This window comes from Saccopteryx bilineata, chromosome 1 (genome assembly GCF_036850765.1).
Source record: "Saccopteryx bilineata isolate mSacBil1 chromosome 1, mSacBil1_pri_phased_curated, whole genome shotgun sequence".
NCBI classification, from domain to species: domain Eukaryota; kingdom Metazoa; phylum Chordata; class Mammalia; order Chiroptera; family Emballonuridae; genus Saccopteryx; species Saccopteryx bilineata.
The window spans coordinates 191,479,902-191,502,426 of record NC_089490.1 but is presented as its reverse complement, the minus strand read 5'-3'; the positions used below and the strand labels follow the sequence as shown (position 1 = coordinate 191,502,426).

Below are 22,525 nucleotides of genomic sequence, written 5' to 3'. Positions count from 1 at the left end.
ACTGAAATGTAAACCCAGGAACTACATGGAGTGTGGCCATCTCTTTACAATGTGGATTGAGGAAGAGGTCTGCATGCAGAAGCTGCGAAGTCCCAGTCCCCAATTATTTCTGAGACCAGGTATATTCCTATTCTTCGGGTCTGTGAGTCACTCTGTATCCTCATAACCTTTTTCTACTGTAATGTAGTTTGAGTTAGGTATCAATATTTAATTTAGAAAGTTTTTTTTTTTTTTTTGGCCCTAGCCAATTAGCTCAGTCAGGTTACAGCATCATCCCAAGGTTGCAAGTTTGATCCCTGGTTAATGAATGCACAACTAAGTGGAACAACAAATGAATGCTTCTCTCTCCTCCTTCCTCCCTGTCTTTCTGAAAGCAATATATATATATATATATGTATATATATATACATATATATATATGTATATATATATATATATAAATTTATTTTTTTTTTAACCAGCATCACCATGTAGCACAACTCTAGGTGTTTATTCATAGAATAATCTACATCTGTGCTAATTCAGCAGCCACTGGACCCTGTGGCTACTTAAATTAACTAAAATTAAATATTAGAAATCCAGTATGGTTAATCACATTCCAAATGCTCAACAGCCACGTGGGAGAAGTGGCTGCTGGACCGGACGGCATACAGAACATTTCCTTCATTGCAAAAACTGCTCTTGGACAGCCCTGGCCTTCATAAATGGCTCCGTTGGAGTTATACAGGCACCACTGAGACGCAAGTCCACACAGGGTAACTATGTATTCTCAAGACCAGACATACAGTAGATATTGTTTATTGCAATACTTTATTTCCAATTAAGGATATCAGTCTCCAAAATTACAAGTGTCTTAGTTTTCTGTTCCCCTCAGAAATAGAAATTTTTAAGTGTTTTAGAGGAAAGTGCCTTGAATTGAGAGTTCATAACAGACTTCTTGGTCTCTATTACCATGTGACAACAGTAGTTTCCTACTGCTGGTATAACAAACTTCGTGGTTTAAAACATCAAGATTTAGAGATTCCAAGATGGCTACGGAGTAGGGAGACGTTACAACAGCCACCTCCCAGGACCGAACCGGATTATAAAACATCAAGATTTATTGTCTCATGGTTTTGTAGATGAGAAATCTGATATGGGTCTCAATGGGCTAAAATCAAGGTGACAATAGGTTTGTGTGACTTTGACTTTTCCAGTCCTTGGCTCTTGGTCCTCGTCCATCTTAAAAGGCAGCACTGGCCAGCTGAGTCTTTCTCGCATTGCTTCCCCCTCATCCATACTTGCACACCCTTCTTCCACTTCCAAGGACCCTTGTGATTACAGTGGGCCCAACCATCTGATACAGGGTAACTTCTCCATCTCCAAGCCAGCTGATGAGCAAACTTAATCCCATCTCCAACCTGAATTCTCCATTGCTGTATAACCTAACATGTAGATTCCAGGGAGGAGGACATGGTCATTTTTAGGGGTGCATTGTTCTACCTACCACAGTGATGTTGGGCAAATCCCTCTGCAACTCCGCTTTTGCATTTGTAAAATTATGAATTCGGTCTACAGGACCCCTAAGGACCCTTTCAGCTGTCAGCTAGGACTCCAAACTGAGAAAAGTTAGTAGTTACTGTTACAGCTGGTCTTTCACTGAATTTGGATTAAATATTCATTCCAAAATAATGTAATTCTGAATTTATATTCAGAAGTGATGTCCCAAAATACTGAGTCATGGATCTCCCATAAGTGTGGGCCAGAGCCCAAAACACACAGAAAGCCAATTATAAAGCAATAGAACTTTCCACTTAACATCAGAATGGAGACACAAATAATGAATTTTTAAAAAATGTTTTTTTATTTATTCATTTTAGAGAGGAGAGAGAGTGATAGTGAGTGAGAGGGAGAGAAAGGGGGGAGGAGCAGGAAGCATCAACTCCCATATGTACCTTGACCGCGCAAGCACAGGGTTTTGAACCGGCGACCTCAGCATTCCAGGTCGACACTTTATCCACTGTGCCACCACAGGTCAGGCACAAATAATGAATTTTTAAATGTATGGTACATTAAGTGTTTTTACAAGTTAACAAAGTGGCATATAAATTAAGTTTTGATTCACAACAAAGGGTTTTGATGATGAATAAATGAAGTGTATCTTAATTCGTGTCTATTAACCCTCTCTCTCCTCCCCTTTTTTGAAACAGAAGTTTGCTAATCATTGGATAAAAGTAAAATTAGCAAAAAAGGACAACACATTTTGTGTTGCCATAACCAGTCATCCAAGTGAAAATCATTCAAATTCAAGGAAATGGGGTGAGAAGGAACTCTAATAGCATTCAACTTTACTCTCTGACTTAACCAAAATTATTCTTCTAGAAGAGTATTTGGGCTCTTTTGTATTTTGAGTAATAAAGTAGTTCTATCACTTTGCTACAATAAAGTGTTTTGATTAGATTAAAAGTTAATATAAGGAATAATTCCTTCAGCAATGATTTTATTTTTACACTTGATCTTAGCCAAAAGGCTGAGAAGCGATAGCAATGATTTTATTTTTAAAGATTTTATTTATTCATTTTTAGAGAAAAGAGAGGTGGGGGAGGAGGAACAGGAAGCATCAACTCCCATATGTGCCTCAACCAGGCAGGCCCAGTGACCTCAGCGTTCTAGGTCAAGCTTTATCCACTGCGCCATCACAGATCAGGCAACAGTGATGTTTTAATGCATCTCCTTAACAAGTTTTCTTTTTTTGTGACAGAGACAGAGAGAGGGACAGACAGGGACACACAGACCGAAAGGGAGAGAGATGAGAAGCATCAACTCTGTTGCGGCACCTTAGTTGTTCACTGATTGCTTTCTCATATGTGCCTTGGCTGAGGGGCTACAGCAGAGAGAGTGACCCCTTGCTCAAGCCAGCAACCTTGGGCTCAAGCTGGTGAGCCTTGCTCAAACCAGATGAGCTCGTGCTCAAGCTGGCGACCTTGGGTTTTGAACCTGGGTCCTCCGCGTCCCACTCCGACACTCTATCCACTGTGCCACTGCCTGGTCAGGCTTAACAAGTTTTCTTATCAAATACACTGTAGGTCCTTAATTACCACTGACCCTGTTATTGGATGGTACCTTCCACACTAAAATACTTCTAATAATACATCTTAAATTGACATTTTCTACACATTTTCACAATATATACAATCTAAAGAATACAGAAATATTTTTATTTTTTCATTTATTGGTGCAAAAACACAAATGCTGATGACATATTCACATATAACTTTTCTCTCATGTTTACAACTCAACAGATTGGAACTGCTTTAATCATTACATGGAGCATACCTATAATGAAGAGAAAAAAATTAAAACTTTAACATTAATGAGCAGAAATATTAAAATCAGACCATTAATTCACCTTAAGAGCATCAAGTCTAGAAAACAAATCCACAAAGAGTATCAACCTGTCATTTTAAATTTTAGCAAAAAATATTTCATTTGAACTAGAAAATAGTAGTAAAAGCATCCTGTTTTGATTTAAATACATATTTAATTTTTATCTCTTGATTGGCTGAAGGAGTGATATGTGGCAAGGTGATATTAATAGGAAAAAAAAAGCAAAAAATTTGGATAATCAAACTCTAAAGATACAGAGCTAAGTTCGAGAGTTAATATGGGAGAAAAAGTATACATCAGTGGTATTTTATTCTGCAGATATGTTATCTACTTTAATCAATCTAATCTTATGAAAACTGAGGTTATTTTTTTACTAACATATTTGTTTTTATTTTTATTTTTTTAGATTTATTCATTTTAGAGAGGAGAGAAAGAGAGAGAGAGAGAAGGGGGCAGAAGCAGGAAGCATCAACTCCCATATGTGCCTTGACCAGGGAAAGCCAGGGTTTCGAACCAGCAAGCTCAGTGTTCTAGATTGATGCTTTATCTACTGCACTACCATAGGTCAGGCAAAATTGAGATTTTAATTGTGATTTTTTTTTTACAAAAGGATTAATACAGGATTTCAAAATTATATGATGTGTGTGTGAGTGTGTGTATAAATTCACTCTCTTTTAAATCACAGAATCACAGACCATATAGAGTATACTACCTTGTTCTCAGTTATGTTTTACCAGAATTGTCTAATTAGGTGTTAGTTATAGTAACAATCATAATGAAATGGTCACACAGTAAAAAGTACAACAATCTACTGCCTGCCCTTATACATTTATCTATCCAACAAATGTGAAACTCCTCGTTGGATCAGATACCGAGCAAGTTGCTGAGCCCATGATAATTAATAAAACAGACATAGGGTTCCTGTTCTCATGGTATTTACACTCAAGTGTGGGATATGACAAACATATTAAGAAAGGTATTTGCAAATAATGATAACTTCATAAGTGCTATGAAGGCACTGTGTACAGACCTATTAAATAAAATATGATTTGGGTTTCATTCTTAAACATAATTTTCTTAGAACATAATCAAAGCATAATGGTTAAAAGTGATTATGCTAAGTGATGCTATAGCCAAGGTATTGAGAATTCATAAAGTTGTCACAGACAGGAATATAGGTGCTAAAAAGCATAAATCTAATGAAAAAAACAATCAAAACACATTATTTAAAAATAGTTAGAGCCTGACCAGGCGGTGGCGCAGTGGGTAAAGCGTCGAACTGGGATGCGGAAGACCCAGGTTCAAGACCCCGAGGTCGCCAGCTTGAGCACGGGCTCATCTGGTTTGAGCAAAAAGCTCACCAGCTTGAGCCCAAGGTCGCTGGCTCAAGCAAGGGGTTACTCGGTCTGCTGAAGGCCCGCGGTCAAGGCACATATGAGAAAGCAATCAATGAACTAAGGTGTTGCAACGTGCAATAAAAAACTAATGATTGATGCTTCTCATCTCTCTGTTCCTGCCTGTCTATCCCTCTCTCTGACTCTCTCTGTCGCTGTAAAAGAAAAAAAAAAAAAAAGTTAAAATTACCTTGCATAATCTATTCATCCTATAAAATTGCATACTTACTATATTAGTATTTATCAAGTTTACTCCAACCCATTTCTTCTTTTATACTCTAAAATATCTTCATTATGTTGTCTGATGAGCTAAAAGAAGGTAACAGTTAAAATTAGAATTATAATCTTCCTGAGAAATTAAAGAGGCTAACTAATATTTATATTTTGCAAAGGAATAAGGATAGATTAAAAGAATTACAACTATTCTAGTTAGAAATAAAATGCTAAGAGATACAAAAGTCCAAAAACTATGAAAACTGTATGCTTATTCATCACAATTCTACATATTCAATTTGAGAATGCAACCCTTAAAAGTATAAATTCACCTTTTACCAAATAAATTATTCATTGGGCAGTCAATGGAATGCCTTACCACAGAGGGGCTAAAGCAACACAACAAAGCAGGACTTGGTTATTAAATGGAGTCCAGGCTGGTTGGTAGCTATGTATTCTACTTCCAACCTTAGAAATTTGATACTGTGAATCAGGGGTAGTCAACCTTTTTATACCTACCGCCCACTTTTGTATCTCTGTTAGTAGTAAAATTTCCTAACCACTCACCAGTTCCACAGTAATGGTGATTTATAAAGTAGGGAAGTAACTTTACTTTATAAAATTTATACAGAGTTACAGCAAGTTAAAGCATATAATAATAATAATAATTACTTACCAAGTACTTTATGTCGGATTTTCGCTAAGTTTGGCAGAATAAATCTTTATAAAACAACTTACTATAGTTAAATCTATCTTTTATTTATACTTTGGTTGCTCCGCTACCGCCCACCATGAAAGCTGGAACGCCCACTAGTGGGTGGTAGGGACCAGGTTGACTACCACTGCGTGTGAATGAATGAACAATCCCACCTGCAACTATATGTGTATTAATTAGATATCACAGAGAACAGCCGCTTAGAACCACTGTCTGTCAGAGTACACAAGTGGAACAATGGTTGATAAGGGGTGACATTCACTGCAAACAAGCTCCTTTTTGGAAAACTTTAAATTAAGATGTATAAATTTTCATTACAACATAATTTTAAAAAGGATTAGTTACTATTGTTAGGTTGTGACTTCCAACATCTCTTTTACTCCTTCCCATTTGAAAGAGCTTAAACACTTTAATAAGAAAATCCAAAATGAAGGATGTCAAGAGTTTGAGTTGGGGTAGTGGAGGAACCTCCAAACCTATTACGTTCAAAAAAAAAAATTTATATACTAATGTAATACAGATACTTTGAGTCAACTTTTAAAAAAATGTACTCTATAGGTGGGCAGTATTTCAGAGCAGTTCATAATGTAGCTTATCTGAAGTTAGGGAGAACCGACTTCAGCAAACTAATTTCTCCAAGTGTTTCCTTCATTTATTAAATGTCAACAGTAATAGTACCTACCACATAGTGTTGTTAAGAATATTAAATGAGCTTTTACATATAAAGCATTTGGCATATTGTAAGAACCAAAAAACAAAACAAAACAAAAAAAACCTGCAACACCCTAAGTACAATTACCAACAATGTATTTACACAAAGCAATGATCAAAATCTCATCTTTTGTAAGTCTAATGCGATTTAGTTTATATAGCTTGTTCATTGATGGTTTGTCTCCAGGGCATCTGAAAAAGTGCCTTCCTAACACCCCAATCACCCTCCATCCTGATCAAGAAATAAAATAAAGGTTAATATGTATTAAAACTGCCATTCATGAAAAAATCATGCTAAGTAACAAGAAATAACAGAAATTTCAGCTTCCTCGATGCCGCTGAAATCTTAATACTTTTAGTCCTTGGAATTTCCCTCCTGGAGAAGCGCCATCAGCAATTCTATCGCTGTTCCCGTGCGTGGGAGCTTTCCGCACAACGTCCACCCTCCCACTGGTGTTTCTCCACCCCAGCGTCGGGGTCCCACCACTTACATAGAGCCACAAGAAGGCGGAAGTGCCCAAGGTCAAGCCAACTTTCAGCCAGTCGGGTTTGTCATGCAGCGGCTCCCGAACGTAGAACTTGGACCGCGCATACGCTGAAATGGGACAGAGTCTGTAAATCTGCAACTGGTCGCCTTGTTGGAAAAACACGTAACATCTACGTGGTGCCTGACCGCGTTTGACTCTCCCTTCAACTCCCACCCGGTTCCCCGAAAACAGAGGCTCCGAGAGGTCGAGTGGCTCGCTCTGGGCCCTCCGAGACGCCTCCAAAGCCTCGTGTCCTGGAAAGGCTCGGGAGTGGGCGGGTAGGAAGCGCCCCACGAGGGTCTCCCCTCCTGCAGAAAGCGGGGCAGAGGAACCCCAAGTCCCTTCGCACAGACCAGGAGGAGGTCGGCGGCGGTGATGGGGAACCGAGAGTCCAACCGGGGAGGGGACAGGCGTGGGCTGCGAGACACGGGCCGGCAAAGGTCATTCCCGGACGAGCCCGGGCCGCAGCCACCCCCTGCCCCCGCGAGCTGGGTTCCCCCTGGGGAGCGCAGGCTGGGAGGTCGGGTCGGCCTGCGTGAGTGGGGGACACTCACAGCCGCTCGGGAGCCTGGCCGGGGCCAGCAGCCTGGGGAAGGACCGCAACAACGCGAACAGCGCCATCTTGCCGGGCAGGCTCCGCCTCCCGCTGCCGCGACTCTCTGGGATTCGGCGCTGGCCGAGCGCCCCCTGGCGGGAGGAGGGCAGGGAGGCAGGGGCCGGCCGGCTCCGTAGCCGCGCTGCACCGAGGCGTTAACGAGAAGCGCAGTGACTGCCAGGTCCTCGAACTCCGCAGGTCTCTGCCTCCTGTCTGAATAATGGGGCTCGAAAGGAAGTGATTAAAGGTGTGGATGGTTGGGGACGGCTGGGGGGGGAGAGGAGGTGGCTTATTCTCTTCTCCGTCCTCTCAGAAATAAACTTTTCTGTGAGAGTTTATTTCAGACCTCGTCCCCAGGGACACTCATCAAAAGATTTATTTACTAAAATCTGCTTCCAGGAGCCAGAAAACTGTCGTGTGGAACAATAGCTGGCATGCTGATCGAACTCTGTTCGATCACACAGGTAATGTGTATTAAGGCATCATATGGTTTACATGCATTCTCTCATTTCATCTTCACAAGGACTGCATGACATGCCGTGATTATTATCTTCAATTTACAGATGAAGCTAAAAGAAGGCAAGCTATTCAAGGTGACATATTATACTTTATGTTTGGAAAGACCTCTTACAGTTCCTAAACTCTGTTAACTCGCACTGTCATTGTAAAGCCTCACAACCCTGTGAAGCAAAGACAATCCTCGCATTTTAAAATAAGTGTCCTGACCCATTCAAGATCACACACTTGGGGAAGGTGGGAGCCAGACTGACGTCTTCTGATCCCAGATTCAGCGATCCTTCTGAGCTCACCTAACAAGCTTGGACAGTCCCCTGAGGCCAGAGCTGAAGGACGGGGTTCAAAGTGCCATTCCTGCTCACACCTTTTCAGCTGTATGATTTTAGACAAATTGCTTAACCTCTCTATCCACAGTTTTACATCCTGTAACATAAAACCTATCTTTCCTATAGGGTCGTTGTGACCCTTAGTTTCTAAACAAGTGTTTATAAACAACTTGGTTTTGCCTGTTGAAGACATGTACTGATCAATGGGTTTTGTCTTTCACAGTTGAACCAGATTTTTGTGCATTCAGTTCTCAATTTGATCTGATGCCTAAAGACTTGTACAAATATGTATAGGTAAAAGAGATAATACATTTTAATTCTTTAAACCTTATGCCATTTAGGTTCATTTTAAAAGCAAAATAAATATTAGCAAATCTCTTTTCCTTCTACATTTTTAAAAAACTATGCTACTGAAAAAAAACTTTTAACCAAAAATGATCAATCAGAGTAAAATAATTGTATTATGCTTTCTGATTCATTTTTACATGTAATGGGTGGCTACATAGATCACTAAATTGTGACTCACTTTATAGTGTGTAACCTAGTTTGAGCCTCCTGGACTCATGCTCAAGTAAGCAAACCGCTCAACTAATATGCTGACTCAGTTGTTGGTTCTCAGCTCCTCTTCTTGTCCACTCAGCAACCCGTCAGTTGTATATCCTTTTCACACCATCCCTTGGAAGCTTGTCCTGACACAGCTTTTGCTAGTATGCAACAAGTTAGAACAGAAGCCATGGTTTAGTCACAGCATACAGAGCCAGTAAGCAAATTGCTCATTTCAGTACTGCTATTGGAAAAGGCTGTTTTGTTCTTTTGGCCCCTGGATCCTCTTACTGGTGTATGTTTTGGAAAGTGATGAGGTATTATATAAGCACATTTCTCTCAGCACGTTAGAGCTGATGGAACCGCACACTGGCAGTAGGCAGCTGTAGGTGAAACCACATCTTGAAAAGAATCCTGGTGAAGTAATTCCAGCTAGGAGCTAATGGCTATGATATTTTGGTAGAAGTTGCTATGTGACATTCATTTAAACATCTCCAAAATTTGAATGCTCAAATCTTATTTATGACCCAAGCAAAGGGAGATGAGATTTGAATTAGCAGCTAGGAAACTAGAGTTTTGATCCCTGATTTTCCCACTGATAAACTTCTTACTTGGCTCACACCTCATAAGGAGGGTAAATGAAGAGCAAGAGTTGAAACATTATAAAATGTAAAAGCACTACATGTATGTTTATCGCTTGATGATGCATGAGATTACTATACATCAAACACAGGATCTGATGAGGAATGAAGCACCTGCTCTAGATGCAAGTATTTATTTAAAAATCAGAAGCAATGTAAATGTTAACATTTGTTAAATCTGGGTGGCAAATATATAGATTTCTGTTTTATTTCTATAAAATTTAAGTACTTATTAAGGCATAAAAGTATCAATAGAAAACATCTTATGTATGTGAAAATGGGTTCACTCACTCTACATATCCCTTTTGTAGAATTAAAATGTGTGAGGTAAATGACTGATTTATGTACTTTTGATTAATTTTGGAGGGAAGGGGCATTTTGACAATAGTCATATGCGAATGTTAGGGTGAATGAGCTAACCAACCAGCACCATGATCATCATCTAGCCTTGGCTATGTTAACTTCCTGAAGAGCTGTCATTCACAGTGTAAGTAGGATCTCCATCTCTTAGACAGTGATCTATCAGAGTAGATATTTTATTATAGAGTTCAGGCTATTCAGTCACTAACTGTGTGGTCCAACTGTTATATGTATCTGTAGGTCCATTTTAACTAGGATATGAGTCAGATAATAGTTGTCCAGACTAGCATTCATTGAATCATAAAAATTAATATTTATTAGCCAAAGAGAATGTAATATTTGCCAAACTAAATTTCTGGCTCATCTATTTAGAAGCTTAGGGAAACTACTGTTTGTTTCAAAGACCAGAAATTGAACCCAAACTCTGAACCTCATCATAATCCTAAACCTAAATCTAACCCTAAACCTACCATAACCCTTAACCCAACCCTACTACTAATCATAAACCTAACTTTAACCTTAATCCTCACCCTAACACTAAACCTAACCCTAACTCTAACTCTAACCTTAAACCTAATAGTAAAGAAAACCCTAAACCCAACACAACCTGTAGACAGTTTTTCTGTTTTTTATAGTTCAGATAATTTAAAAAAAACCTTTTAAAAGGGGCAGTGAAGTTCAAAGGTTATTACAAATCAAGAACTTTTAAAAATGTTTTGATTGATTTTAGAGAGAGAAGGTAGAGAGGGAGAGAGAGAAACACTGATTTGTTTTTCCACTCATATATGCATTCATTGCTTGATTCCTGTATGTGCCCTGACCAGGATCGAACCTACAACCTTGGGGTATGGAGATGAACTCTAACCAACTACCCAGCCAGGGTCGATCAACAACTCCTTTTATACAATCTATGTCCTTAGGTTTATCTTTTTTTTTTATTGTAGTGAGAGAGAGGAAGGGAGAGAGATGATGAGAAGGATCAACTCATAGTTGCATCACCTTTAGTTTTTCATTGATTACTTGTCATATGTGCCTTGATGGGGATGGGGAGAGTGGCTCAAACCAAGCTAGTGACCCCCTTGCTCAAGCCAGCAACCTTGGGCTTGAAGCCAGTGACCTTTGGGCTCAAGTCAGTGAAGCTTAAGCTGCTGAGCCTGCATTCAAGCTGGATGAGCCCTGGCTTAACCTGGGACCTTGGGGTTTTGAACCTGGGTCTTCAGTGACGCTCTATCCACTATGCCACCACTGGTCAGGATTAGGTTTATTTATTTTTTAAGTTAAGATAAAAAACTGGCCATATTTCAAAAGGCAAAGAGTTTCCTGTAGATACAATTTTCTTAATGAAACAGTTTTTGAGAGATCACAGAAATTGAGGACATTCCCGGATTTGACTACTAAAACCCTTGATGATCCAGGCAAAAGGAGAGGGCTTTGATATAGCAGAAAACCCAAGCATTAGTCCCACATTTTTTCACTGGGAAACATCTAACTTAACTCAAACCTCCCAGAGCTAAGAAAGAGGAAGCTGAAACCAGTCAAGTATCTGTGCAAAGAAACTTAAAAGAGTAAAGCTACTGCACATATTATTTAATCATTCATGATGCAAAGAATGCTATGGATCGAATTCAGGATCTGGAGAGAGATCATCAAAAATAATCAAAGGTAACAATGCCTCATATGATGTGAAAAACTGTAGATCATCAATGGAATGCCACTTTAAAAACTTAAGTTTTACTGTGGTTGTTAATGAATGATATATACGTGGAAGAGGCACTAGTGGGTATATTCTGACCTTACCTACTGCAGTAGTTTTCCAGTATCCTTGGCGGCTACTCTTAGGCTAAGATTTGAGGACTTCTGGTGATAGGGAGTTCAAACCGAGTCTCAATGTAAAGCACTAGCCTGAAGCCAGCCCCAGGGGAGTCAATGTCCCTAACTCCACTACCCCAAGGTGACTCAGACAGTCGTCAATTCCGCATTGTATGGACTCAACAATGAAATAAAAATACACACTTCAACGTTCAGACGCTTCTTTGGCAGTGCAAAATGACAATTTGCATCTGGCTGACGACTATCTTTCCAGGCTCGTCCTGAAGAATAAACTAAATCACAAGTACCCCAGCCAAGTCCATTTAATTGCTTGAGCTCTTGCAGGCTGTTCAGACTCCATTAAGGCCCCTCTTTTCCATATCTGTTTACAAGTCCCCTCTGGCTTTTCCCCGCCTCTGCAACTTAGGCACTTTGTAAACACAGCGCTTCTTGAACACCTACATTTTAGCACTTTGGGTTCAAGCTCTGATCATCTGGGAGAGGCGATCCATTGAATGAAAGGCCAGTCTGACAGCAGGAAAGCTATTTTTAATGCAGAGGCGGTCGCAACCAGAGTTGACCATTGTGTCCTCGCTCTCCACGGCGCCCGGGAAACACACAGAGCCGGGAGGATGGGAGGAGCCTGCCGCGACCCTCTCAGCCGCGGCCCCGCCGGCCAGCCTCTAAGTTTCCCAGCAAGCTTCAGGACAGAGGAGGTGGGGAAAGGAGGTCATCGCGCCTGCGTACTAGGAGGTGTGACCCGGGTGGGAAAGCCCTCCGCGTCCGCCATTTTGGCTGCCTCTGTCGGTCTGTTCAGTTACCACGTGAACCGCCGACGGAGACCCGTGGTGGGGGGGGAGGGGGAGGCGGCGGCAGCGTTAAGTGAGAAAGGAAAAAAGACAACGAGGGACAGGGGGTGTCGGGGTTGGGCGACGCAGTGAAACCCGAGGCCCGGTGGCGGCAGTGGATCGGGGCAATTAAGGCTGAAGCAGCCAAGAGAACGGCGGCGGCGGCGGCGGTCGGACAAACACACTGACCGAGCCGGGCGGTGGCGGGAGCAGCAGGAGGAGCCGGAACGATGCCGGCTGTGAGCCTCCCGCCCAAGGAGAACGCGCTCTTCAAGCGGATCTTGGTAAGTGTGAAGTTCCGGGCAAGCAGTGGGAAGGATTCAGCCGGTCCACGGGCCTGTCACCCGTAACCTCGGCCCGACGGGCACCGAGCCACCCCCGCCCGGGACCCCGCCTTCGTACTCCGGGGCAGGCCCCTCCCTGCGGGTCCCGCTCCGGCCGGTGCGCCGGGGACCTGGGGCTTCCCCCTCCTGTCCCCTCGCTCCGGAGGCCATGGTTCCGGAGTAGGCCCTGTGCTCCCGGCTTCCAGTTTGCCGGCTTTCATGTCCCCCACCGAGCGAAGGGAGGAGAGGCTGGCTGGTCTTTAAGGAGGGAAGCCGGCAGGATGAGCAGAAGCCGCGGCCCGAGTGGTGCGGGAACTCCGCCGGCAGATCGGGGTGGTACCCTCGGAAGGAACAGGTGGTGCGGATGCGGCACGGCCCATTCATTGCCCGAGCGCGGCTCTCCATCGTCTGTCCCTCCCTCTTCCTCTTCTCTGGGGATTCACCTGTCCCCGCCCGGCCTGCAGTCACTGAATGACCTGAAAGGAGGGAAGGCAGGAAAGAGTTCAGAAGAGGAAAGGAAGCTTTCTTAGCGACTACCTCCTTATAGTCAGTTGCCTACTTGAGTCTTCAGCCTCTCGGCCTCGCTTTTTTCCTCCTCGTTCGAGTCGAGAGGGTAAATTTCAGTTTCTGAGTGGGAAACAACCCCACCCCATTACTCTCCTCGGGAGGTGGGACGCCTTGCGTGGGGGCGGTCCGGTAGGAAGTGGAAAGTTAAGAGCTTTTAGTTCTTGGCAAGGATTTGTTTCCAGATAAAAGTGCACTAACACCGATGGAGAATTTTAGCAGCAGAGGAAAGAGAATATAAGAACTTTATGAGATGTGTCTTTTGACACTAGCTGAAACTCCCTTATTACCTACATTTAGAATATGTGCAGTTTGCTTTTGTTTTTCAGTACCAGAAATGCAGTGATGTTTGGAGGGACTGTTTACGTTGTAAAAACTGCCTTGTCTCCGTGGTGCTATAGGTAACACGTTATAGCACATTTTTTATTTGGCATTTAGAGTAAGGATTGCCCCTTTCATGCAAACATTTCTTTGTGAAAGAATGAACTGTTTGTCAAACTTAAGAGTTTTAAAGTTTGGACTGTGCGGATCAAAGTGTTAGCTTTTTCTTGTGAGATTTAAATTTATTTTACTGGTTTGAAAAATAGAACAACTCTGTGGATCCAGTTTTTCTAGAAACAGGGAAGGGTAGTCTCCACGTTAAATTAATTTTGACTTTACAAACATACTCATATGCCGTACAAATTTAGTTGATTCATGTTGAAAAACATCAGAAAGTCACATCCAGTACCATGAAATTCTTAGTTTCTTTGAAATCCTTATTGCCGTTTTGTTTTAAGACTTAACTGGAGCCCTAGCTGGGTAGCTCAGTTGGTTAAGCATCGTCCTGATATGCAGAGGTTGCAGGTTCCAGTCAGGGTACACGCAGCAACAGATCGATGTTTCTGTATCTGTGTGTCTGTCTTACTCTCTCCCTTCTTCTCTCTCTACAATTAAAAAAAAAAAACTAAATTAAAAACAAAACCAAAACCCTAAGACTAGTTGGAGTATAGGTTCAACTATAGTATAGTTTTGGCAGGACAATTTATTTATTTTTAAACCTTTTTTTTTTTTTTTTTTTTTTTTTTTAACAGAGACTGAGAGTCAGAGAGAGGGATAGACAGGGACAGACAGGAACGGAGAGATATGAGAAGCATCAATCATCAGTTTTTCGTTGTGACACCTTAGTTGTTCATTGACTGCCCTCTCATATGTGCCTTCACGGTGGGGCTACAGCAGACAGAGTAACCCTTTGCTCAAGCAGCGACCTTGGGTCCAAGCTGGTGATCTTTGCTCAAGCCAGATGAGCCCGCACTCAAGCTGGTGATCTTGGGGTTTTGAACCTGGGTCCTCCGCATCTCAGTCCGACAATCCATCCACTGCACCACCGCCTGGTCAGGCATTTTTAAACCTTTTAAAACTAATTGGTGCGTAGGTTCTACTATAACATAGTTTTAGAATAGCAATATGTCTTTAATCTCCCCCAGTTCTGTATTTTGAAAAAATTCAAGCAGAAAGGTAGAAGAGTACTAGGAGCACTCATAAACCCTTTGCCTACATTTAATATTCAACGTTTTGCTAGATTTGCTCTCCATCTCCCCATTCATATAAGAGTTAAAAGTAAGTTGCTGACATAATACTTTATCCCTAAATGCTTCAGCAAGCATCTCCTAAAAATAAGGACTTTGTTCTGTAAAACCATGCCATTATCAGTCACTCCCTCCTATTGTCTAATATCCAGTTCATATTCAGTTCTTCCCAATTGGTAGGGTAACATTTTGTTAAAAATCAGACTTTTTTTTTGAGATAACTAGAGAGTTACATGTCCTTTTAACGGATAATACGTTGAGATACCTTGTACACATTACCCAGATAACCCAAAATTAATGTCTTGTAAAACTGTAGTTCAGTATCATAACATTGATACAATCTACCAGTCTTACTCAGATTGCTCCATTTTACTTGAACTAATTTGTGTCTTTAGTTATCACATATGTAGATTATATAACTACTTAGCAGTCAATGTACTGAACAGTTGCATCAGCACAAGGATCCTTCTATTGCCCTATTAGAACCACACCCACCTCCCTTCGGTCCTCTGTACCTCAAACTCTGGTACCACTACTAATTTGTTCTCTATTTCTATAGTTTTGTTATTTCGGGAATGTCTACTAAAAAGTACATAACTTTTTAGGATAAGCCTTTTTTATGCAACGTATCATATTCCCCCATGTATAAGACGCACCATTTCCCGAAAAATTTGGGGTCTAGAAACTGGGTGCGTTTTATACAGTGGTTGAAGATTTTTTTACTTGTATTTCCTGCTTTTTCGTGCTTGTTTTTGCGCACATTGTTGAAGACAGTGATTTGTCATCAGACACAGATGAGGACAAGCTAATGGATGGGAGTTTTGACAGTGATGAGGAGTTATATGAATTTTATGATGAATAAAAGTTGAGTTCAATAACTTTATGTAATACATTTTTTTTCAAATTTCAGGCCCCAAAGTTAAGGTGAGTCTTATACATGGGAGAGTCTTATACATGGAGAAATACGGTAATTCCCTTGAGATTCATCCAAGTTGTCGGGTGTGTCAGTAGTTTGTTCCTTGTTATTGCTGAGTAGAATTCCATGACATAGATGTACCACAATTGAGCAACTCATAAAAAACAATTAAAAAATTTTTATTTATTGATTTTAGCGGAAGAGGAATGGGGGAGGGGTGGGCACCGGTCTGTTTCTAAGTGTACCCTGACCAAGGGTCGAACCCACTCCTTCTATTCTTTGGGACTATACTCTAACCCAGTGGTCCACAACCCCTGGGCCGTGGACCGGTACTGGTCGATGGGCCATTTGGTACCGGTCCGCAGAGAAAGAATAAATAACTTAAATTATTTTCGTTTTATTTATATTTAAGTCTGAACGATGTTTTATTTTTAAAAAATGACCAAATTCCCTCTGTTACATCCATCTAAGACTCACTCTTGACGCTTGTCTCGGTCACGTGATACATTTATCCATCCCACCCTAAAGGCCGGTCCGTGAAAATATTTTCTGACATTAAACCGGTTGTGGCCCAAAAAAGGTTGGGGACCACTGTTCTAACCAACTGAGCCATCCGGCCAACGCATAGAATAACAATTTTTTTTTTTTTTGTATTTTTCCGAAGTTAGAAGTGGGGAGACAGTCAGACAGACTCCCATATATGCTGAACCAGGATCCACCTGGCATACCTACCAGGAGGTGATGTGGCCGGAGCCATTCTAGTGCCTGAAGTGGAGGCCATGGAGCTGTCCTCAGCACCTGGGCCAACTTCACTCCAATAGAGCCATGGCTGCAGGAGGGGAGAGAGAGACAGAGAGGCAGGAAAGGGGGAAGATTGGAGAAGCAGATGGACGCTATTCCTGTGTGCCCTGGCTGGGAATCGAACCAGAGACTTCCACGCACTGGAGTGATGTTCTACCGCTGAGCCAACCCACCAGGACCTTGGAATAACATTTTTGTTTTGTATTTTTCTGAAGCTGGAAACGGGGAGAGATACTCAGACAGACTCTCGCATGCGCCTGACTGGGATCCACCCAGCACGCCCACCAGGGGCGAAGCTCTGCCCCTCCGGGGCGTCGCTCTGTTGCGACCAGAGCCACTCCAGCGCCTGGGGCAGAGGCCAAGGAGCCATCCCCAGTGCCCGGGCCATCTTTGCTCCAATGGAGCCTCGGCTGCGGGAGGGGAAGAGAGAGACAGACAGGAAGGAGAGGGGGAGGGGTGGAGAAGCAGATGGGCGCTTCTCCTGTGTGCCCTGGCCGGGAATCGAACCCGGGACTTCTGCACGCCAGGCCGACGCTCTACCACTGAGCCAACCGGCCAGGGCCTGGAATAACAATTTTTGATTAAGCATTATAAACAATTTCTCTTTTGGTGGTGATAGTGGGGCAGAATATTTAAATTCATTGCTAAAATCAAAGTGCTAAAGGATTTATTATAAGGTATATGCAGAATTGTGGCAATCACTAAATGAAAGGAAAGGGGGTAGATGTAATGTCCTTATTGTTCTTTTTTTTTTTTTTGTACTTTTCTGAAGCTGGAAACGGGGAGAGACAGTCAGACAGACTCCCGCATGCGCCCGTCGGGGATCCACCCCGGCATGCCCATCAGGGGGCTACGCTCTGCCCACCAGGGGGCGATGCTCTGCCCCTCCAGGGTGTCGCTCTATTGCGACCAGAGCCATTCTAGTGCCTGGGTCAGAGGCCAAGGAGCCATCCCCAGTGCCCGGGCCATCTTTGCTCCAGTGGAGCCTCGGCTGCGGGAGGGGAAGAGAGAGACAGAGAGAAAGGAGAGGGGTAGGGGTGGAGAAGCAGATGGGCGCTTTTCCTGTGTGTCTTGGCCGGGAATCGAACCGGGACTTCTTATTGTTCTTTTACATCAGGAATGAAGACGATATTACTAACCAAAAGTGTAGTTAGCATTTGTTTTTCAAAATTGTTTCCTCAGTTGTTATAGTAGTTAGCGCTTTTGACTCTAACCTCCCCCCTCCCCCGTTTGGTAAAGGAAAAGTTGAGATACTACTCTTGATAACTTGTAATCAAGTGTTGCTAGGTTGGTAATTATTTCAGTGGCATTCAGTTTTTGAGCTACTGCCTTGTTAGTTGTCCATACTTATTGGTAGTTAACTGTTGCAGATGAAACTAGTTTGTTTTATAAAATTTGAAACTTCAATTTCAAAATAGTGAAGTATGTTTTTGCCTTAATTTTAAAAAAAAACTTGGTTTAGACATCAGTTTGGAAAAAAAAATCACTTTCTGTAGTGGATTTCCTTGGCTTGTTCTAGTCTAGTTGATATCTAAAATTTAATTTTGTTGCATTTTTGGCCCATCTTTTGCCCCCATATTACTGTTTTCTGACTGTAAAACCTTGTCTTAAGTTGGCCCAAATGTCTGCAAAATGTGTCTTGTTTATAATTTATCTAGGGGTCTAGGGCGGGTCATGAATTTAATGTGATATATGTTATGTAGGAGTTTAGTTTCAAGAGGAGATACTTGTGTTTGCCAGAAGTGGTTTTTGTGGGGGGTTTTTATTGTAATTACACAGTTTTAGCAATTTGAAAAATTAGGTCATTAAAAAATTATGGCTTTGCCTACTCTTGATGCTGTTTATCTAAACAGTTTGAGAGGTGTTACTAGATTTTTACACTGCTTTTGTAGGCTGTAGGTGAAAGGTAAGAGAAATGAGGTCGTCGGGGAAGAACAAACCCCACCTTTCTAGAGTTGAGCCATTTGGAAAAGTTGGACATACCCTCGTGCCTTGCAGTCAGGTATCGAAGGTCGGTGACTTGCTGCTTGCTTTCTTCTCTCTTCAGATGTTAGTGTGAGCTCTAAGAAAAACATTTAAGTTGGGAGTACTTAAAATATTGTACATCATTAATCTATTTTTGGATGTTTGCCTGGGTGATTTATGTTGTTAGTTTAAAGTCTAAAGGACAGAATTTTCCTCTCCTAGAAAAGTGGTAAGAGAAGTTGGCGAGGCTAATATTTATGATTTACTGAAAACTTAACAGTTGTACTGTAGAATACAATTTTTTGTGGTGATGGAAATGTTCTATAGATCTATCTGCTCTGTCCAGTGTGACAGCCGTTAGCGACATGTGGCTATTGTACACTTGAAGTATGGCTAGTGGGATTGAGGAAGTGAATTTTTAATTTTAATGAATTTAAATGCAGATAGCCACATGTGAAGTGTTATCCTTTCAGACAGTTAAAAGACAGTTTCCACAGAGGCAGACTTGGTGCCCTGTAGGATTTGGAGGGCTGGAGAGCTACTGGTCCACTGCCCTTCACTGAAGGCATCTCTTTGCTTAGTGTGCATTCTTGTTTCTTTTAATAATTCTGCTTCTGATAATGCAGTTCTCTCAGAGCATTGACTCAGATATATCTTCGTTGTTCATGTAGGTGTTTTTGGACATAAAAACTAGGCCATTTGGCCCTGGCCCGTTGGCTCAGTGGAGCGTTGGCCTGGCGTGCAGAAGTCCCGGGTTTGATTCCCAGCCAGGGCACACAGGAGAGGCACCCATCTGCTTCTCCACCCCTCCCCCTCTTGCTTCCTCTCTGTCTCTCTCTTCCCCTCCCGCAGCAAGGCTCCATTGGAGCAAAGTTGGCCCCGGGCACGGGGGATGGCTCCATGGCCTCTGCCCCAGGCGCTAGAATGGCTCTGGTCGCAACAGAGCGATGCCCCAGATGGGCAGAGCATTGCCCCCTGGTGGGCGTGCCGGGTGGATCCTGGTTGGGCGCATGCGGGAGTCTGTCTGACTGCCTCCCCGTTTCCAGCTTCAGAAAAATACAAAACAACAACAACAACAAAAAAAAACAAACAAAAAAAACCTAGGCCATTTAAGGGATCATATGCAAAGGACTATTTTTTCAGAATTTTCTCTCCCAGATACCTACATGGCTCATTTCTTCTCTTATTTCTCTCAGAATTCTGCTTAGATATCTTCTAAATGTCATATAGAGGTCTTCTTGACCAGGAGAAGTCCTCCTCAATTCAACCTTATTTTCTTCCATACTTTCTTTTTTCTACATATCACTATCACCATCTGACATATATACACAAGTAATTTATTGCATGTCTTGCACAATTAAAATACAGGTTTAATGAGGATAAGGACTCTGTTCTGTACATTGCTATACCCCCCGTTGGTTAGAATAATATACCATAATACAGTGGTCCCCAACCGCTGGGCCGTGGACCAGTACTGGTCTGTGGGCCATTTGGTACTGGTCCGCAGAGAAAGAATAAATAACTTACATTATTATCGTTTTATTTATATTTAAGTCTGAACGATGTTTTATTTTTAAAAAATGACCAGATTCCCTCTGTTACATCCGTCTAAGACTCACTCTTGATGCTTGTCTCGTAAGTTCAACAATTATATTGAAAAATACCACAGTTTTTACGCCGGTTGTATAATTTTATTTTGTGCATTTATCCGTCCCACCCTAAAGGCCGGTCCGTGAAAATATTTTCTGACATTAAACCGGTCTGTGGCCCAAAAAAGGTTGGGGACCACTGCCATAATAGATATTTAAGAAATACTGTTTGCTTGAAATGAATGTTAAAAGTCACTACAGGGCAGGAAAGAGCGAGCTTTGGGTTGTGTGCTTGCATAGAGATTTTTGTAGAAGGGAGTTAAGCTGGGCCTTGGCTTTGTAGAGTACATTACTACATGAGGTAATTGTAAGATATCAGGCAAAACCTGTATTACCTGGTGAGAACCTGGAAGTATCATTTAAGGATGAATCATAGTATTAGTTTGTTTACGTGGTCATTCTCCCATCATGAAAGCATAATAAAAGAAAATTTTATTTTATTTATTTATTACGTGGGAGGCAGGAAGGCAGAAAGACTCCTGCTAGTGCCCTGATGGGGATCTACCTGGGTGAAGCTCTGTCTATATGGGGCCTGCACCACTGCTCAGCAAACGAGCTATTTTAGTGCCTGAGGTGGGGCCATGGAGCCATCCTTGGTGCCTCAGGCCAACTTGCTCAAGCTATTTGAGCCATAGCTGTGTGTGTGTGTGGGGAATCGGGAGGGGAGGAGAAGCAGATGATCACTTCTCCTGTGTGCCCTGACCTGGAATTGAACCTGGTTTCATAAAGCTCTACAGCAGATTCTGACACAAACTCAGGGGTGAGGACTTCTGTATATGCTATTATGAATATAAAATGTGAGGAGGAGACTTTTTTTTGTTAGAGTTCCTTTTTGAGTCATTTTCAGAAAATTTAAAAATCAAATTGAATTCTTGGAATTTGGAAAGGTATGCTGGAAGCTGGGCTATCAAGACCAGGTCATGGCCTAACCAGGTGGTAGCTCAGTTGGACTGAGACGCTGAGGACCCAGGTTTGAAACCCCGAGGTTGCTGGCTTGAGCGTGTACTCATCTGGTTTAGTAAGGCTCACCAGCTTGAGCCCGAGGTCGCTGGCTTGAGCAAGGGGTCACTTGGTCTTTTGTAGCCCTCCTACCCGTTAGGGTACACATGAGAAAGCAATCAATGAACAGCTAAGGTGCCGCAACAAAGAATTGATGCTTCTCATCTCTCTCCCTGTTTGTCTCTATCTGTTCCTCTTTCTGTCTCTCTTTCTAGCACACACACAAAAAAAGGATCAAGGCATTTAACTAATCAGTGAGCCTAGTCACCCATTAGCAGTCACATCCAAACACAACTCCGCTCTCTGTTTATAGGCAATAGCCATATTGAACAGATAAAAAGTTCAGATTCTTAGTGAAAATTATTTGGAGAAGAATGTCATTTGCCAATGCTTAATGGCAAGTGCAAGCGAAGAGGTTTAAAGGAGTGATGGTTCTTAGTATAAAAGTTAGGGTGTGGAGGGAAGGGAATTTTATGCCATGATTATATTCTTGACTTTTGGGAATTTCCCTGGTCTATACACCGGTTTGTGATGCATGTTGTTCAAATCGATACTGAAGCTGTACATTTAAAAAAACTAGTTTAACTTGTTGCATATGGTTTTTCCCTCTTAGGTAAGCTATGAATTATATTGTTAACTACTTAATTTGGAATTAAAGTAATTTCTTAAAATTTTAATTTAATAAAAGCAATCCTTTTTAGCTATTTTAAAGTAAAATAAAAATTGTACTGTAGAAGTAAAGGAACGAGAGAGGTTAATGTTTTGTTATCTGGTATGCTCTATTCCACTGATATTTTCTTTGGTTAGCAAAATAGGAACATATTTTCAGCTGATGTAATTTGAAATTTCTACTTATACCTATTGGGAAAATTGTTACCATTGTTTTTAAACTTTTTTTTTCTTGTGGGAGAGACAGAGAGAGTCAGAGAGGAGGACAGATAGGGACAGACAAACAGGAAGGGAGAGAGATGAGAAACAGCAATTCTTCGTTGCGGTTCCTTAGTTGTTCATTGATTGATTTCTCATATGTGCTTTGACCGGGGGGCTATAGCAGACCGAGTGACCTCGAGGTTGCCAGCTTGAGCGCGAGCTCATCTGGTTTGAGCAAGGCTCACCAGCTTGAGCCCAAGGGCGACCTTGGGGTTTTGAACGTGGGTCCTCCACATCCCAGTCCGA

At 42.0% G+C, this 22,525-nt stretch overlaps 2 protein-coding genes across 3 annotated transcripts in view; one reads left to right on the top strand and one right to left on the bottom strand.

The window, feature by feature from the left end:
- Positions 1-3,169: 3,169 nt before the first annotated feature.
- On the bottom strand, positions 3,170-7,627 carry NDUFC1 (NADH:ubiquinone oxidoreductase subunit C1). Its single transcript, XM_066233077.1, has 4 exons — positions 7,481-7,627; positions 6,891-6,994; positions 4,990-5,069; positions 3,170-3,315 (listed from the first exon to the last, which is right to left on the bottom strand). The coding sequence occupies exons 1-3, from the start codon at positions 7,545-7,547 to the stop codon at positions 5,010-5,012; spliced, it is 231 nt and encodes a 76-aa protein (XP_066089174.1). The 5' UTR covers positions 7,548-7,627; the 3' UTR covers positions 3,170-3,315; positions 4,990-5,009.
- A 4,482-nt stretch (positions 7,628-12,109) lies between these two features.
- Positions 12,110-22,525, top strand: part of NAA15 (N-alpha-acetyltransferase 15, NatA auxiliary subunit) — a 70,253-nt gene continuing 59,837 nt past the window's right edge. The window contains exon 1 of one of the 2 annotated variants that reach the window (XM_066233067.1): positions 12,110-12,848. In XM_066233067.1, coding sequence (XP_066089164.1) covers positions 12,795-12,848 — 54 coding nt within the window. In that variant the 5' untranslated portion in view covers positions 12,110-12,794. The remainder of the gene's footprint in view (positions 12,849-22,525) is intronic. The other variant, XM_066233064.1, reaches the window with a different exon arrangement.

Bases quoted from the DNA above. Each gene is read 5' to 3' on its own strand.
- NDUFC1 (XM_066233077.1), bottom strand. From the start codon at position 7,547: ATGGCGCTGTTCGCGTTGTTGCGGTCCTTCCCCAGGCTGCTGGCCCCG. The intron at 6,995-7,480 runs GTGAGTGTCCCC...GTCCCATTTCAG, and splicing joins GGCCAGGCTCCCGAGCGGCT to CGTATGCGCGGTCCAAGTTC. The intron at 5,070-6,890 runs GTAAGTGGTGGG...ACCTTCTTTTAG, and splicing joins CCGCCTTCTTGTGGCTCTAT to CTCATCAGACAACATAATGA.